Source organism: Pieris napi, chromosome Z (assembly GCF_905475465.1).
Source record: "Pieris napi chromosome Z, ilPieNapi1.2, whole genome shotgun sequence".
Taxonomy (NCBI): domain Eukaryota; kingdom Metazoa; phylum Arthropoda; class Insecta; order Lepidoptera; family Pieridae; genus Pieris; species Pieris napi.
In genome coordinates this window covers 3,599,012-3,617,878 of record NC_062259.1, presented here as the reverse complement: position 1 = coordinate 3,617,878, position 18,867 = coordinate 3,599,012, and the positions used below count along the sequence as shown (strand labels likewise).

Sequence of the window (18,867 nt, the reverse complement as noted above, 5' to 3'; positions counted from 1 at the left end):
GTAAACGCCCTCAGCCCCAGACAGGGGACATTATGTTTTATGTGATAAAAAATTTCAACAATTATTTACCATTAATTGACAATCAAAAATAATCCTAAATACCTTACAAATTGTGTGTTTTTATATTACCTAGTCATACTAGTGACATACATTTTGTTGCATTAATGAAATAAATGTAGGTTTTAGAGTAAAAGTTGACAACTGCTCAGAAGCAAAGATAAGCGTTATCAACCCCTGGATTTTGGTTTGGAATTTCCCTTGATTTAATACTCGGAACTAACGCAGGCTGCAATTTTCCCGTACTAGACTCTAAAGTAAGTAATTATTTTTTGGGAAAAAGGATACTCTTCTTTAATAAAATCCCAGAGCCTCTTTTATCTCTGCCTTTTAATAAATTTAAGAAATGTATTAAAGAAACGCTGTGTAAAAAGGCTTACTATAAAGTTAACGATTATCTAGTTGATAAACTACTTCTAATTACTACTTCTAATTAGTGTGCGATATTTATTTTAAAATAAGTGTTGTTTGATAATTTGCTATTTTAAAAAAATACTGAGAGCTTTTTACTCCGGCTTTTTCTCTCGGCGGATGTCTACCTATTCAAATTTAAAGACGTGGAATAAGTGATACCTGTATCTAATGTTACATAATAAACATATTTTTATTCACTTAAAATCAGGCGAGCCCGTTTGCCTCCTATTACGTAGAAAAAGTTTTTGGAACGAAGTTCCTTATCGCGCGTTGTGAAAGGGGGCTAGACGGAAAAAATTCTTACGAAAAGTTGTCACGACACTTTTTTGCTATTTGCTATTATATTGTAATACACCGGTTCTCGTCCGATCATCGAAGTTAAGCAACGTCGGGCGAGGTCAGTACTTGGATGGGTGACCGCCTGAGAACACCTCGTGATGTTGGCTTTTTTTTGTAGGGATAAGAAGTAAAAATTATTTTTGGAATCACTTAACTAAATTAGTCTTGTTGGAACGAAGTTATCGGGCGTTGCGAAAGGGGGCTAGACGGAATAAATTAAAACCAAAAGTTGTAACAACACTTTTGCTATAGTTGTTATATTTTACATTTTCGATTTAGCTATCGCCAACGTCCATACCACGTTGAATACACCGGTTCTCGTCCGATCACCGAAGTTAAGCAACGTCGGGCGAGGTCAGTACTTGGATGGGTGACCGCCTGGGAACACCTCGTGATGTTGGCTTTTTTTTTCGTCGTAAGATTGGTGTCGAGAAAATCTATCATACTGTTATGATACCAATTAACATATAAATTAATCGAAAGGAATTTCGTTCCATCCGGGTGTCCCTTGACACCTCTAAAGTTTTTTCTTTGGTTTTGGTTGTGTACTTTAATAGTCATGCTAATTTAACTTATTGACATCTCTAATTAGTAGATCTCACTGTGTTTAAATATTGACTAATCCTCTTTTAATTTATTTTAGCTTACAATTTGTTTTGATCCCTTAAAATTACATTCTGTATCATAAAATATGTATGCAAAAGGTTATGAATGAGGTAACTTATCCGAAGTTTTCACGTTTCTGAATATATTATGTAAGAAAAACCCCTGTAATTTTCTCTTAAGTACGCCCGAGTGGATTAAATTTTAGTCAAGAAATAAATATGTATGATTATTCAACAATAGATTTTAGATCAAAATACTTTTAAATAATTAGATACAATTATTGAAACGTTCTTGTGATGTAAAATAGAAACTGCTTATTGTTGGGGTCTCCATAACTTTTTAGCCCTTTTTGCTTATAATACGAGTACATATATTATTTGTCTAAAAAATTAAAAAAAAAATTGGGGTGAACACCCCTCATAACTTAGGGGGTTGAAAGATAGATAGTAGCCGATTCTCAGATTTACTGAATATGCATAAAAAATTTCATAAGAATCGGTAGAGCCGTTTCTGAGGAGTATGGGTCATTGTGACGCGAGAATTTTATATATATAGAGATTATATCAACTATTAGCTTTCTTTGACTAATTACGAGTTAAATATAGTAAACATAGTTTAAATGAAAGTATTGTAACTGTATATGTTAGTATTATTTATGACACTAACGAGATCGTGTTAGCTATTTAAAAATAATTTTTGGACCAATATTTTTTATTCTACGGCGTCCGTATGTTTGTGGATATTGCACATAATAAATCTAGTAAATCTATGATTCGAAATTCGATTTCCGGTGACACCCGTGTATACTTTTAGATGGTAGTAGCAAAATTCAGTTGGAATATAGAATTCCAAATTATAAGTCAATCAACCACATTTAGGTGAATTAAAATAAAGAGGCCATTAAGTAAAACGATATAGTCTTTTCGGAAATTCAATCATTCTATTTTTTTTAAACATTTTGCAAACAGGTAGGAGGCCTGATCTTAAATTATACCACCACCCCTGGATACGCAAATTACAGGAAGGCTCACGAGTACGTTGCTGAAATCCGCAGTTGGCCAATTCAATGGGCAGCTGGTTCTACATAGTGAACATCGACAAAATCGCCTTAAAAGCTCAGCTGAGAACAACGGACGTCTAGGTGAAATAGGTGGGATGGAGTTATTTATGAAAACAACTTTCCAGAAATTCAAATAGCGGTAGAAACACTAAGCGTTGCACACTCGTGATTAGCAAAGCAGTTACTAAATGTATTGTTGTCTGCTATGTGAATTTGAATGAATAGTAATATTTCCTTCGATTTTCTAAATACTATAACATATTATGCACAGTTAAGTATCTAGTTTTGCATTTATATTTGTCGTTTTTGAAGTTATACTTCTTTAGGCGCGTTATGAAAAATTTATGAGAGTGAAATTTTACGATGCGCGCGCACCTGTGACACAAAATTGGGAGTGTGATTATAGCGTGCGCGAGCGAGATAGGAATAAGACAATCTACAAGTAAAAAGAAATAGAATATGCGTGAAGTTCGTATGCCAAGAATTTTGAATGACCATAATGACATTTGTCATTTACCTTTTAAACAAATAAAGCAGTTTTTATTATTTTTTCAAAGAAATTTAGCAATGCTTTTTCACAAAGACGTATTGTTACTTAGTTAAAAGGTTATGAAACATACGTAGTAATTAAATATTGAATGAATAATATAATAAAATAATAATAATTATTAATATTAATTAATAATTGAATAATATACTAAATATTAAATATTATTACATTATTAACGTTAAATATTTGTTATTATTTATTTAATATTTTAAAAAAATAAAGAAAGCCAAAGAAGTATAACTTCTTACGCGCGTACATAAGTACACGCACCCTTTTTTTATATATATAGTTGGCCTAGTGGCTTCAGCGTGCGACTCTCATACCTGAGGTCGTAGGCTCGATCCCCGGCTGTGCAATGGACTTTCTTTATATGTGCGCATTTAACATTTGCTCGGACGGTGAAGGAAAACATCGTGAGGAAACCGACATGTCTTAGACCCAAAAAGTCGACGGCGTGTGTCAGGCACTGGAGGCTGATCACCTACTTGCCTATTAGATTTAAAAAAATGATCATGAAAGAGATTCAGAAATCTGGGCCAAGACCTAAAGAGGTTGTAGCGCCACTGATTTTTTTTATGTTTTTGTAAAGAAAAATAACATACAAAATATTGCTGCCCGAAAATCTAAATACTAGCGGTAAGGCCATTTTCCTTATTATATTTGAATCATGCTTTTACGAAGATAACTTAGTAAATATTGTCACTGCGGCGCATAAAGCAACGCAGAGTAGATTAAAAATTATAATTCCTTTACGGCCGAGTAGCGCGCATAACGCTATTCAAGTTCTAACGACGACTTAGCAAACTTGATACTAGCACGAATAAGGATCGGTATCGTTCAAGTTTCTTTCGCAATTAATTTATAACTTCCCTCTGACGCTTTTGAACTTTGTTCACTTAGAAGTTAATAAAACTTCCTTATAATAGGATTGCTAAAGATTTCGTATAATGTCCCGTCTCGGTCCCAATGTCTTTATATAAATATTGCAAAATTTATACAAAAACAATATTGTTGATTGTTAAATTATAAAAAAATTGTTTTTCTTCTAATATATGTTATATACTTGATATTCACAAACAAATTAAGATGTTTCAAAAGAGTTGAATGTTAAAGAAAATAAAAAGTTCATATCTCCAATTAAAATTCAAATCGAGAGCCGAGGTCCGAGTCTCGCAGGAGAACGCCCATTCCGGCCGAGCTATGTTCGCCGAAACAGTCCGATCTGAGCTGTAAAGGCCCTTAAGGCATACAACGAGATTCTATTTAATAAAAAAAAATTGAGAGCTTTCATTTTTTTTAATTATACACTAACGACGTGATGAAGCATCCGTAATTTAGTTTAACTGTGTTGTAGAAGGAAAGAGCCAAAATTGTCAATAATCCTATAATGAAAGAAATGGATTTAAAATTAGAGTATGACAACTATACTATAATATAAAAATACTTAGTATTATGTATGTTTATAACAAATAAACTAATAAGTAGTGAGCCAATAATTATGCCTGATGATAGTGTCATATTTATTTATTTAGTCCAGTCATGCAAAACCGGGACATACCGCTAGTTTAAAAATAAAAAGATAAAAAAGAATTACTTTAATAATGATCTAAAACCCAACAGCCTATCATAAACTGATATTAAAGGTTGAACAAATTTAAAAACCACTTTCTTTTTCATAAGGCTTTATTGCCACATCTTTTTTACCTTGCCCTAATAGAATTGAAATTGTAAATTAATTTTCTTTGAATGAATTCCCCGTTGACACTGTAAGGGAAAATCGTTCCAAACGTCAAGTCTATTATTCTAATTTTAAGCTATTATTTGACTATTTATATACAGTCGAAATGATTTATTACATAAAACTCTAGAAGAATATGATATTTTTAATTGTTTGAAATTATTTGTTAAATTATTTAGTATCGTAATTGTTTCGTTGGTTATAATTAATGTAATTCTTCTTGCTACATTTATTGAATTATAAGAATTAATTAATTTCAAAAACAACGTCTAATATAAAATATGAAAGATTAGTATTATGTTGTTTAGAATAAACTCAAAAAGTACTGGACCGATTGCTTTCACCATGACCTTGTTATAACTTTCTCGCCTTTTGTACTAGACAAAATATCTTTTTCAAAACACGTCCTACCACTAATACATTTTGTGTGCTTCAAAGTCAGTACTAAATTGAAAGACAAATTATCTTCTTTGAGTGTGAGTTCACTTACATTTAGGTTTATAAATCGATGTGAAAAGCAGAGATCCCTAATTGGTTCAGGGCAATTCTGTGTCACGACTTCACAGCAGGTGTTTTCTTCATCATCGTTGTTTTCCGACGGTCCAGGACCTGCCTCACCTCCGGGATCTATAACAATAATCACAACCTCAATTACACATTCAAAATCGATTATTCTAAAGGAATCTTTAAATATATAAGAAACCCTGAGTCGTTTAGAAATTATTTTTGTTTAAGTTCAATTAACACTTGATTATATATAAAAAAATACGTATAAGGGAGCGTTCAAGTATTACGTAACGCGATTTGGGGGGAGGGGGGAGTCTTTTGAAACGTTACAGTGCGTTAAATGGGCGGGAGGGGGGTTATTTAAACAACGCGTTACGTAACATTTTTTATTTTAATAAAAAAACTGGGGGATTAATTGGCAACCCTTTTTGTTTATATTGTACGGGGAATCCCTTTATTGTATTGTACGTAACTTTTTTTTTTGCTTTGGGGAGGAGGGAGCTTCTAAAATCTTTAAAAATTGCGTTACGTAATACTTGAACGGTACATATATAGAATACCCGTAAACTGATTAAACACATAGCACTATAAGTTGTACTACCAAAGTGCTAGATAAAATTTATCGGTCAACATCATATACGACCTTTTTAATTCAATACTATTATCATGTTAATGTAATCATTATATGGATCATAAAATATGAGCTTCGTAACTGATTTATCATTGAAACTGTCGGTGCTAAAAGTTATATGAAATTTGAAATATGACAGCCCTTTCCTTCGAAGCTCAGTTACTTTATTACACATCCAAGTGCTAGTACATGGTGTTCGGATTAATATAGTTAAATTATTCGTATTGGTTTACTACGACTAACCAACAAGGACGTGTTAATAAAGAATATTCCGTCTCTTGCCTTTTCTTTCACAAAATTATTATTACTCAAGTTTTTTACTTGACAGAATCTAAAATAAAGGACGGGTAAAAAGTTGGACACAATAATGCAGACATTGTGAGCGAGTGAAGTCTTAGTAGGTTAGAACGTCGCTGAAAAGAGAAGTAAAATCTAACAATTAATTAAAAGAAAAGTTATAAATTGTTTTTTTAAACCTCTAAATGTGGCAATTTGCATGAAGTAAATATCGACTCAGATTATTCGTGCTCTTGTTAGTTCAAATAATTTCTCTTACCGACAAAGCCTTAAATACATTTTAGATTTAATAATTATATATTTTGGAAATACACATAACCTCAGGGCATTATACTGGGAAAATAATTTAAGAAATCGGCCCAATAATCGGAGCTATTGAAAATAAACAAAAAACCTCTTCTTCTAGGTTTTCGATATCAACCGCGACGCTAACGGAACAATATAACATCGGAAGCAAATTCACACTGACGTTTTTCACATCTTTATTTCACTTTGAAAGTTGTAACACCCTCAACGGGGTCCTCTAAAAAAATCCCGTAACACAATTAGGAATGTTAACTCGATCTGGCCATTTAGTATGTCGTTTGATTCCGTTGTGTTTATTTCTGTGTTATTTTTGGTTAACGACCTTACCCGTACGTAACAGGATCTCGCAATTGGCAAATTTTCTCTTATTTCCTATTAAGCCTTTTTCATGTTTTCCCCTATTATCACGTTGCGATTTTATAAGCTTTAATGATTACTTTTGCTAATTGTAGCTAGTTGTTATAATAAATATTCTATTTCTATGGATTGAAATTTTGTTCATAAAAACACTTTGGCATACATTAAATTAATTTAGAAAAATAAATGTTTAAGTTTAATCAAAAAAAATAAAAATTAATCAAAAAAATATAAACAAAATGAATATCTCACTATGGACCATAGTTTCGGAGATTAGTGTCTGCAAAAACCCCCGACTTATAATAATATTTTTATTCTTTTTCCCGAAGGGGTTTCTGCCTAAGAAACCACGGATCTCCACTTGCTACAGCTCAGACATACTTCTCTCATCTCTTCTACTTTCATTACATTCACCATGCATGCTCGGTGTTGGTACTTTTGACTTGTCCCATCTATAATACCTCTTGGATTTGGTCCAGGTATGTTCGACAACATCTACCAGACTTCACCATCAACGGTTGCCTTTTATATCCTACTTGTTAACCGCTTTTCATTCATCCGTTCAACGTGGCCTAACCACCTAAACATTTTTATATGTATATAATAAAAACAATAAAATAAAATATGAAATACATGCTACACTTTCATATCCTTGTACACTACATCCTATAACCCACACAGCTCATGATTCTCACGATAACTTATCCTATCACGCAATGTTTCACCACACATACTTTTAACCGTCTCATTTCCACGGGATTTATTTTACTCTCATATTTTGTCTGCCACACCCAACATTCACTACCGTACGTCAACGTCGGGATAAGCACTCCCCTATGGCCGTCGAGTATAAGCTTCGAGCCTCGTTTGAGATCTCTTGGTTACACATGCAACGCTCCATTTACTCTATTCCCAGCATTCTCTTATCTCTCTATATCATCAGTACGATGATATAGAGAGATATCATCGTACTGATGTTTACTCCATCTGGAGTAAACATACACCCTAAGTACAGGAACTTATCCACTTGTTCTACTTTTTCTCCGTCTATCAAAATATAACATACAGTCACCTCTACCACTTATTGACACCTCTTTCAAATACCATAGATTTTGGTTTCACTTTCATCCTCTTTACTGTTACCAGCTCCTGCAATTACTCCAACGAAGACGCAAGTATTACTTAGTCGTTATCTAGTCCATTGAAAAGTTACATTTGGGGTTGCGTTTTTTAGAGGACGCAATTTTATTTATGGAACATGTAGGGGGGGGTCAATACAAGCTTATCTCCAAGTTTGTGGGGTTGGCGTGCTGGTCCCCCGGCCGCCATCTTGGATAAAGGGGTCCAAAAACCATGTTTTTGGCTATATCTCCTAAACTATCCATCGTACATAAAACTTGTAAAGACACATTTTGTAGCAAATCGCTGTGTCTACGATTATGTCTATATAACTTTTTATCATAAATCCAAAATTCAAAAAGTTATAAATAAATAAGTGATAGCTAGCTACCATTCTAATAACTGATTGATAATATAATTATGTCGAAGATTACCCCCGTTCAACCATATGTTATATCAACATAAACAAATGCGGCGTATATTTATCAGACAACCATGTCAAACTCAAGTGGTTACTTCAAGCGATAAGCGGCTAATTTTCTGAAACAACTTACTACTGGTATCGATGTAATTTGACAGGGACAATGTTTGTCTATTGTCCGGTTACATTGATCGACAAACAAAAGTCCATACTATGTGTTCAACTACAGTTATTAGGTAAAAAAAGTAGCAAATTTATTTCAATATAAAAAATTTAATATCGAATTTTACCCTCAACATAAGTATCTGCAATAGAAAACAATTGAAGAATTGAGCAATGGAGGATTTGAAAAGAATGTAATGTGGCGTGGAGGCGAGACGTCGGAGATAGTGTAAGGTGGGAAATGGTTATAAAAATAGCATTGCATCAGCAACCTAGACCAGTTGTATATACATAAATGTGGAAATTCACTCTTTTGCAAATTGTGAAACGTTGTGTCCTCATTTAGTATACATCTCTTGGCATTCTTATATCTTTTCTGAAATGCTTTGAACAAATTTCACACAAAGATTTCATTTAAAATAGAAGTAATTTCAATTGTTAATAGTTTCATTTTAGTGTAATAGCAGCAATGAAACAATAAATATATGGGATAATGAATCTATTGAAATCTGATTTAACATATACTGACGTGAGAAGAAGATTGCATTCATCAAATATTTTAATATGAACATGATATGGCAATCTCTGCATGTGTCGGGAAGCACTCGAAACATCGTGTGGTGAATAAATTAATAAATTCACATGTCTATCTGTTTAAAAATATGAAATTGGTACTGCTTGCGAACAACTAACAAATATTATTTAAATAGTGTGTTAATTTATTTATTTTGAGATGAGGTGTGTGTATTAGATGCTGATGGATGATGAAATGGGTTCTAGATAGGAGATACTACCTATTACGATATTACGAAAACTCATGTTTCGGGATACAGTGTGATTGGGAACGTTAACAACATTATTACAAGACAAATTCTTATGGAATAAATGCGTATTAAAATATATCGTTATAACCATACATTGAAAAGTACACATGTCTTTATAGAAATATTTAAGCTATCGAAAAATAACTTGTAGAAAACCATCTCTCGAGTTTCGGTGACGGTTGTTGAATGGATGTTCATATGAATGAAACACTATGCTGGATGTCAACTGACTTAAAACGTTTAAAACAAGGGCCTTTAGGCTTTAACATAAAGTAAGCGGGGTTGCGTCGCTGGACTATCAAAAAACTGTTTCTTAATTATGTGTTCTATAAACTAGTGACAAATCTATTACCTAAAAAGGGTAACAGCGATGTCGACCTATTGTACATTATCGGAACGAAAATATTATATTACAATTTATGAGTGAACAAAACTGACGTTTAAACATTTAAGTATTTAAATTTAAGATGATTGTTAACATTTGCGCATCTTATTATTAACTAAAATATATACATGTAAGTTCGTACCCAATGTCACTATTTAAAAAAGTAAGATCTAAATTTACATTACCAGTTCCCACAGAGGGCGTAGAGCGGATGAGAAGAACTAGTAAGAAACTTTCCGCCGCTCTTTTTAATCTCCAAGTTTTGGTTCAAACAGAGAACCCAAAGGAAGCTAAACATTAAAGGTAAAAAAAACTTTAAAAACTTTCTTTGGACTCCCACAACTATTGCTACACAGGTAATTATTATTTTATATAATAATTATTAAAACGCCGAACCAACTTGTTGTCTTATTAAAATGATTACTAGCATGTATTGCTTATCATCACAAATAAATAAGTGTATAGCTTTCACGAATCACGCGCTATTTCATAAGATCATATGGTACACCAATTTAATTTAAGTTCAATTAGCTATATTAAGTATTAAGTAGACTCGTGGTTTTACCGAGCGTCTCTCAGCCCGCAGGTCGTGCCTTCAAGGCTGTGCACCAATGGACTATTATTTATATGTGGACTTTAAATACTTGCTCGTACGGTGAAGGAAAACATCGTAAACCAACTACTAATATATTTTAACACCGCGTTTAACCTGGTTCGAATGGGCACCCCTTGTTTCCGATTGAAACGTGATATGAGATATATCTTCCAATTTTCGTAATACTACGAGTAACTAATAATAAAAGCTAAGGGAAATCTAAAAACGACTCCTGCGCATCAAATTAGATTTGACATACGGGAGTCATACTTAGCGCTCAGTCTTGACTCTCATTTACCCTAATTGTTCTTCTTAATTATTTTTCGAGTTAACTCATGTTAGTTTGATCAAGCGAAATGTTATACAGGTATTATTTCTCATTATACAAAGGTATTAGATAGTCCATTCATTGGTTGTAATGAAATAAATAAAAGTTCTGAACATTAGGGTGCTAAACTAAACCTTAAAAGTAAAAAAAAATACCCCATTAATTACATTAATTATTCTACATGCTCTGTAATTTTAATCACTTGCTGAATTGAATAGAGATTTCAGGATAAAGTATATCATAAATTATCTTGAATAATCACGTATTACATTTCTCACTTCTTCTGATATAGATCAGTTATACGTTACATTTTTTAATTGAAATTATTGCAAAATAATCCGGTCAAATTAGACTAAAAAATAGAGGTAAGGTTACAATAATTCGCACTTGGCTGAATATTGGTAGGATTGCTCAATACACTATTATAAAGGAAATGTGAAAAGTCCTCATCGATCCGGCACGTGCAAAAAAATTTACTCCGGGTCAAAGATCACAAAAATGGGTTTTTCGCGATTTTCAGCAAAATGGTAAGTTTTATCATAAAATTAGTTTGGACAAAAATTGTAGATCAGATAATTATCTATAAAAAATGTCTGAATACTTTTTTTCCTAAGAGCCACCGTTTTTGAGATAATATCACGATTCAAAAAGATGAAAGAGTTGTAATCGTCATAATATGTATAAGTACACCACGTATCACTGAAGCCGTAATACAAGCAAAAATATCGTTCTAACAACAACAAGAAGTTATCACCAACGGAATTCGCTTTCTTCTCGCTATGTATGAGGCTCCTAAAAAAATTACGTGCTTAGATAAATTCAGATATGCATGTTTCGTTAAAAATACTCGAAATAAAAAACAAGTGCAGTTAGCATGTCTTCCTCCAACCTCAGCGGCTGCTCATCAACATCTTTTTCGGGTATATTACCAAGTTCAAGTGTGGCTTGGTAATCAGTTAGACCCAAAAGACTGGGGTTGGAAGTTGGTTGGACAATTCATTAGAGCCAGTTCAGACTTTACTTCCACCTGCACCAGAAAAACTACTAAACACCATTTTTTGCAACTGTAAAAAGGGATGTAGTGCTAAATGTGGTTGCAAAAAAGTTGGACTGTTTTGTTCTGTAGCATGTACTAACTGTCAAGGCCGGTCATGCTCCAATGTTGAATTGCCAACAATTGAAGATTCATTTGATGTTGACGAAGAGACATGCGATGTGTCATTATTGGGACAATTTATTAACACCCAGAATGAAGAAGATAAAGAAGAAGAAGGAGAAGGAAGAGAAGAAGAACAAGAACAAGAGAAAGCAGAAGTTAATGATGATTTAGATTCAGACGGATAAATTTTCTTTTTTTTTGTAATTTACACCCCTTTCATCATTTTCAACCCTTGTCAATATCTACAGTTATTCAATAGTTTCAAATTAAACAGAATCATAAAAGATTAGTGGAATAGGCCTACCGGGGAAACGACATTTAAAAAAAAGCGCTAAGTACACTACCTCAAAGATGGCGTGGAAACGTGTGCATATTATGACGATTACAACTCTTTCAACTTTTTGAATCGTTATATCTCATAAACGGTGGCTCTTAGGAAAAAAGTATTTCGACATTTTTTATAGATAATTGATAGATCTACAATATAGATCTGATCTACAATTTTTGTCCAAACTAATTTTATGATAAAACTTACCATTTTGCTGAAAATCGCGAAAAACCCATTTTGTGATCTTTGACCCGGAGTAATTTTTTTTGCACGTGCCGGATCGATGAGGACTTTTCACATTTCCTTTATGATAGTGTATTGAGCAATCCTACCAATATTCAGCCAAGTGCGAATTATTGTAACCTTGGATGTCTAAATTGACCGGACTAAAAGGTTTAAGCGATGTGCTAATTGTAAAATCTGTTACAATAAAAAAAATTAAGCCCTTTTTTCTGAACACACGAATACCAGCCTTGCGATTCACTTGCAAGTCACTTTTCGAACTCTCACAGCGGTTTTCACAGCGGCGGTCGCGCTCAAATCAGTCGTAAAGCTTTGTTATGTATTTTACGATTTGGTAATCTTATTCTTATATCAGGCCTAAGAATCTGTAAACATGCTAACCACTATACCAATGATTAAAAGCCTAACACGTCTACGATTAAACCTTTCTACATAAAATGTAATCAAAACCAGCGCATACCAGGTTTACAATTAAACAAGTTTCTGTCTTCCTCAAACATTTCATTAAAACACGGAACTTCTTTCATGGGAGAATAACACTGAAATTTGATACTAATAATTTTTAAATATAATGTAGGGCTGTTTATATTTTATTAGTATTTTGTAAACATTTAACACAAGTAAAAAGAAAACAGAATTAAATAAATTAATTTAACTTTTTCTTCAACTTTTGCCGTCCCTTTAAACCGAGTCAGTAATAACAATTTCTCTAACCAAGATTGAAAACCACTTCAAACGTTAAGTTATGTAAATAATATAATGAATTCCCGTTAATAACCGTTCAAGATTTTTACAAAATAGTATAGTTAATTCCATAAATAACGAAACCGATTCAAAATTTATAATCTTCGGTTCAAAGATACTTTATTTCTCAAAGAATTACATTCACTTAGCGAGAAAATTTAGAGTAAGTTAGTTATGTACATCGTGTTATGAAATTATTTGAAAATACACTATATAAAATAAAAATATTAGTTTCTAACAATATGTACCATATTTGTTACAAAAGTGCAGGTAGGTCGCATCGATGTTACAACAGGCATTATGTGACAATGAATAGTAATAATTTCTAAGACGCTTCTTTACATTCATATTCTCAATGTCTGAGCTTTACTGTTATTTATTCCAATACAGACGCGAATTAAACAATACTAATCCAATCTCCATTGCGACAGATTTGACCGTATTCTGGCAAAAACTGTACTATAGGTACAAGCCCAAAATGGATATGATACACTGTATTAATTAGGTTCTTCCATAATTACATCTTAGCTCATATAAACATTCTAAGACTAACACTGCGTAAAATCAATTTACTCTCTCGTTGGATGTGCTCAATCAATTTAAATCCAAAGTAAACAAACGCGAGGAAGAATTTATGATGTTATGAATAATTGCCTATACGTCAACATCGTCAAAGATGGCACGTGGAATATACGAATTGTGCTAAAACAATTCGGTCAATATTTAAATTGCTATTTTTTTTTAATTAAGTTCAAAATTTCTATGTTCAAATAACACTTGCTCGTAGGGTGTAGCCGGGAACGGCATGTCTAAAGCAGCCGATCAGCTACAGAAATCCAAGATCAACGTCCAAAAATGAATGTATAAACGACAAAATTGGACAGAAAACCACATTGCTTGAGTATTTCTGCTTATATTTTAATATAAATACTAACTGACCCGGCAAACGTTGTTTTGCCATGTATATTATTTCTAGGAAACCTTTTTTTAGTTCAATAAAATTAACTATCTACTATAATAAAAAGGGTTTGATCGTAGAGGGGTGAAAATTAGGGGTTGTATGTATTTTTATATGCTGTATCAAACAAAAATAAAAACAAAAAAAATTGGGGTGGACACCCATTATCACTTAGGAGTTTGAAAGATAGATAGTAGACGATTCTCAAACTTACTGAATATGCATAAAAAAATTCATAAGAATCGGTCAAGCCGTTTCGGAGGAGTATGGGAACGAACATTTTGAAAAACAACTCTCATATCACTTTATAAACTTGATTCCCCATCCCAACAAGTCGCAGTCAGAAAGTGCCATTACAATAAATGGAACAGGCAATCACTTCATTTTAAAACGGAAAACGGTTTGAATTTGCAAAATACACATTCGCTTCGGATATTTTATTCGAAAAATAGAGAGTAATCAAGCGTTTATGGAAATAGCGGAGAATATAATGATTTAACGTATTAACAGGAACTCATTTGTGATTTCAAACGTGGAATCTGTAATCAACGTCCAACGTCCGTCAACGTCATCGCAATTAATATTCTATATTTGAATATTTCAGCTCAAAATTATATTACGAGAATAAAAATAACGTTTAACTCAGTGGCAGCTAGGTGAGGGGTACGCACATGGGGAATGCACAACAAATCGTGCCAGAGCCATAATAATAAAAAAAAAAAAGTTTAACTCATAAAGGACTGTAAAGCTACGGTTTCCTAGAAAAGCAGTGCCGTTAACTAACGGCCGTCATTTTACGGTTGTTAATAACGGCCGTCTTTACGGTGCTTTACCAAGCTGGTTTCCTAAAAAGTAGTGCGACCGTATTTTTGAAGTGTTATTCCAATTTAGTTTCACATGTTTTGCTTCATCTGAGCTTGTCTCTCTGAATTTGATATTGTACAAAGCTTTATTTATTTTTAACAAAATATGCTCACCGCTATACGCGAAAAACGTGGAACTACTGTTTATCATCGCTATTACGGCCGTCATGCAAATGACAGCACCGCTATATGACGTTACGGTGACACTCAACGTTCTTTAGAAAACCTACTCCTATGTTATTTATAGACAACGTATGGGTGACGTCACCCAACGTTACATTACGGCCGCTAGTTAACGGCACCGCTTTTCTAGGAAACCGTAGCTTTAAGCAATTTGATACCAATTTAATTTAAATTTCGAACACGCGTTAGAAGTTATACTTCTTTGGCGTAACAGATAAAAAACTTTTTCTTTCGCCTTATTCTACGTTTGTAGAAAAAAGTTTGTACTTGCGTGAATTTGTATAATGATTATTATTATACATAATGCGTGTTATTCCGGAAGCAAAATACGGAGTTTTAAGGCAAGGGAAATGTACAAATTTTCTTGGAAATTCAACGGTGGTTGAAATACGTAATCCACTAATACCTACTACAATGTTGTTGATAGGGCACTTAAAGTATATTTAAACCTACAAACTCAACTCAACATTTTTTGACAGACTTTCAAGTAATTTACCTTAAAATGATTCCGCTTTTACTTTATTAAATCTAAGATGATGCAAAGGAAAGGAAATATCTTAAAGGGGTAAACTCATTAACATACAATGTATTTATTATTTTATATAGAATGGAGTACTCGTCGCCTTTTTTAATTATTGGTCTTTGGCTGAAAGCGTACTTTGCGTGTGGTAAGCACGGCTTGAATAGCATGTTTCTCAGACAAAAATACTTTTTAATAGCACTTTAATTTATTTATTTGAAAAAGAGTGTTTTTTATTTGGTTTCGAAAGATAATAGTGTGAATATAAGCATAGTATAGGTGTAGTGAAATGTACTTTAGGAAATAAGTGCTAACATTTACAATTTCAAAATAACCAACTTTATTATACAAATTAGGTATTGCTACACGGTGCATTTGGTAAACAATATTTTAAATCTTTCCTACAAAATATTTAATTCGTACCAATATGTATTGTGATTTAATAAACAATTTTTTTTCCATTGAATTATTCTTAACAACAAACATCCGCAAAATACATTTAAAATGTCACTACGATTCGATGACAAAAATGACCAAATGGAAAAGTCACAAAATAAAGGATAACTAACAGAAGAGGATTACTGGGTGCATTCATGAAGTTGGAAGCTTGAGTTCTATCGATAAAAATTTAACAATGGTAGCTATTTCATTTATAACTTTGACTTGGATAGCACGACTCTACAAAAAAATTTCGTTCTTAAATGATTTTTTGGTTAATTATGCACAAAAACGAAGAGAAAATACTTTTTTGGTATAAAATTTGCTTTTTTTATAGTTATGGTAGTTACTCATTTTTGTTTTTTTTTTATAAATTGTAATTAATATTATGTATTCAAAAATACGGCGTGATCAGTGAGGGAATATTTTTTTTACCTCAATTTGTTTGGAAGGTAAGTCGTGTTTCTTAGTTTTGTACTTAAACTGGCCATGACGCTTTTCTATGTTACATACAGCAGTATATGGCATAATAATAAAATAGAGGAAAAGCCTTGAGGTGTTATGGAGAACTGAGTATTTCCAATTTTTCCACTCTCATCTTCAGAACTACAGTGTATTGGCGCATTTTATGTAATAATAAAAATACGTGTGATGGTGATTAAACTATTAATTGAAAAATATTAATAATATATGATACGTCGATGTCCTGGCTGGCAAACATATATTTATTTAATACAGAAAAGGCGATTAAGTAAAAATCAAATGATATTATACTGTTTGGAAATAACTATTTCCGAGAATGGAACCAAAATTCAAACCCACACAAAAATATATATGGTACTATAATCATTTTAAAACATTGTCTTTGATTTGATAGTATGCACATCAGTTTATTGACGCGCTGTTTATAAATAAAGAAGAAAGCGTATTTGCTAAGAATCATAGATAACTATTTAAAACGGAAAATGTATAAAAGCTACATGCTTATGTATAAGAAACTAAGGTTCGTGAGCGTTGAAAATATAGAATAACAATATCACAAAGAAAATAAGAATAAAAAAATTGAAAGGATAACAATCTTACTATTAGAAGCAGTGAATTTTTGAGAGCCCGCACTTTATTAAACATTTAAAATAACTTTAGATTACGGATACAAATTGTATTAGAGCAAAATTATTGTATTTATACTGATGATTCGCCTATTGTGTTCGCTTATCAAAAACAACTTGAACTTCAGTTTGTTGGTGTAAATTTGGTGTGAGCACGAATCCGTCGTGGAGGGGTGAGAATTTGAAACTAAATGCATTTCGTTTCATTATGAATGGTCAAATGAAAAGAGGGGTTATGTCAAATCAAAATCTGTGATTGGATTAGATATATTGTCAGTTTTGCGCACGGCGTATAAAGTACAGCCGCTAGTCTTAAGCTATAGTCACTTCAATGCTTAGCCGTAGATGCAATCCTAAGCTGGAAGAGTTTTTACGCTTTTTTTTCATAAACGATTTATATACTCTAGTTATAGAAATAAAATATAAATAATTTATTAACTGTAAGAGATTATTTAACAGATCAACAACAACTTTCACCTTTAATTGCATTAAAGTATTTCATATTAAAAATTGGTGAGCTTTTTATAATATCTATTGGTAGAAATTTATAGCCAAGTTATGATTTATAAAAACTTATATGGTTTATCATCAAACTTTGCGTCAACAAATAATTTTAGAAGCCGGAAAATTTAGCGATCGTGTTCGAAATGAAATAGCGATTACCTAAGAAAGTTATCAAATAAAGTTACCAATTTCGGTTAACGTATCAAAAGTTTTATCCAACCCATTCTAAATGAGTCTTAGGTACGATTCAACAAAAATACTTGTTTACAAACATTTTGTGCTAAACTAAAGTAAGTAAAGTACTAAACGCGTTTCGCGTTTGGCTTCCGTCTCCATCGGTAATGCTGTGTGTAACTTTTGTGATCGCACAGTGTTGCACACATATTCCTGATAAGATTTCCTGCCAACAGTTGCTAATATGGACGGGCTGGAAAACGTTGCGCTTTGTGCTGCATCCTGTGTGTTATTATGTTGTGCGTGCACACTTAAATGTTTTCACTTTAGTAACGGAAGCAAGTCTGAGTTCTTTAAACGTTCGTGTGCGCGTCGTCATATATCCCCTACTTAAATATTTGCGCACAATTTCTTATTGTTTGCTTGAGTGTTTCGACCAAAACATATATTTGTGCCGTACGCTGTGTATCACTGTAACGCACAGTTCAGCACACTGGTGGAATCGTACCTATAGCCCTCGTTTCTGCATCTACTTCTATGCTATGCAAACTTGGAATTATTCGGTCCAAAGTCACAAGGCAAAGTGGCAGGTAGAAGGAGACCTGGCCGAGACGCACGTTCTGGTTGTAAAACTTAAGACAATGGTTTGGTCAAGTCAAGTCATTGTTTAGAAGCGTGGCATCCAAAATCAAAATAGCCATGATGATCGCCAACCTTCGCAAGGCACTATAAGAGGAAGAAAGTCATAATATTGAAATCGCTACGGTGAGTTTACAGACGCGATCTGTTTTATCAGATTATATCAATCGCAAATAATATCTGTTAGAACATATAAAAAGATAAATATTTGCTTTTCCCAAATTTCTACGACAAATAAGTTAAACAGTAAAACACATTTAAATTCAAAGACATTTCAATTAATATTTATAAATTTCCTTTTAAAATCTA

At 32.8% G+C, this 18,867-nt stretch overlaps 1 protein-coding gene and 1 non-coding gene across 3 annotated transcripts in view; one reads left to right on the top strand and one right to left on the bottom strand.

Annotated features, from left to right (window-relative positions):
* The window catches only part of LOC125062570 (adenylate cyclase type 6), a 144,432-nt gene that overhangs the window by 50,445 nt on the left and 75,120 nt on the right, over nt 1–18,867 (bottom strand). For both annotated transcript variants that reach the window (XM_047668575.1, XM_047668574.1), the window contains exon 5: nt 5,255–5,391. In XM_047668575.1, the coding sequence (XP_047524531.1) occupies nt 5,255–5,391 (137 nt within the window). The remainder of the gene's footprint in view (nt 1–5,254; nt 5,392–18,867) is intronic.
* Nucleotides 1,095–1,213, top strand: LOC125062889. Its single transcript, XR_007119354.1, has one exon. It is a non-coding gene; the product is annotated as a 5S ribosomal RNA (ribosomal RNA).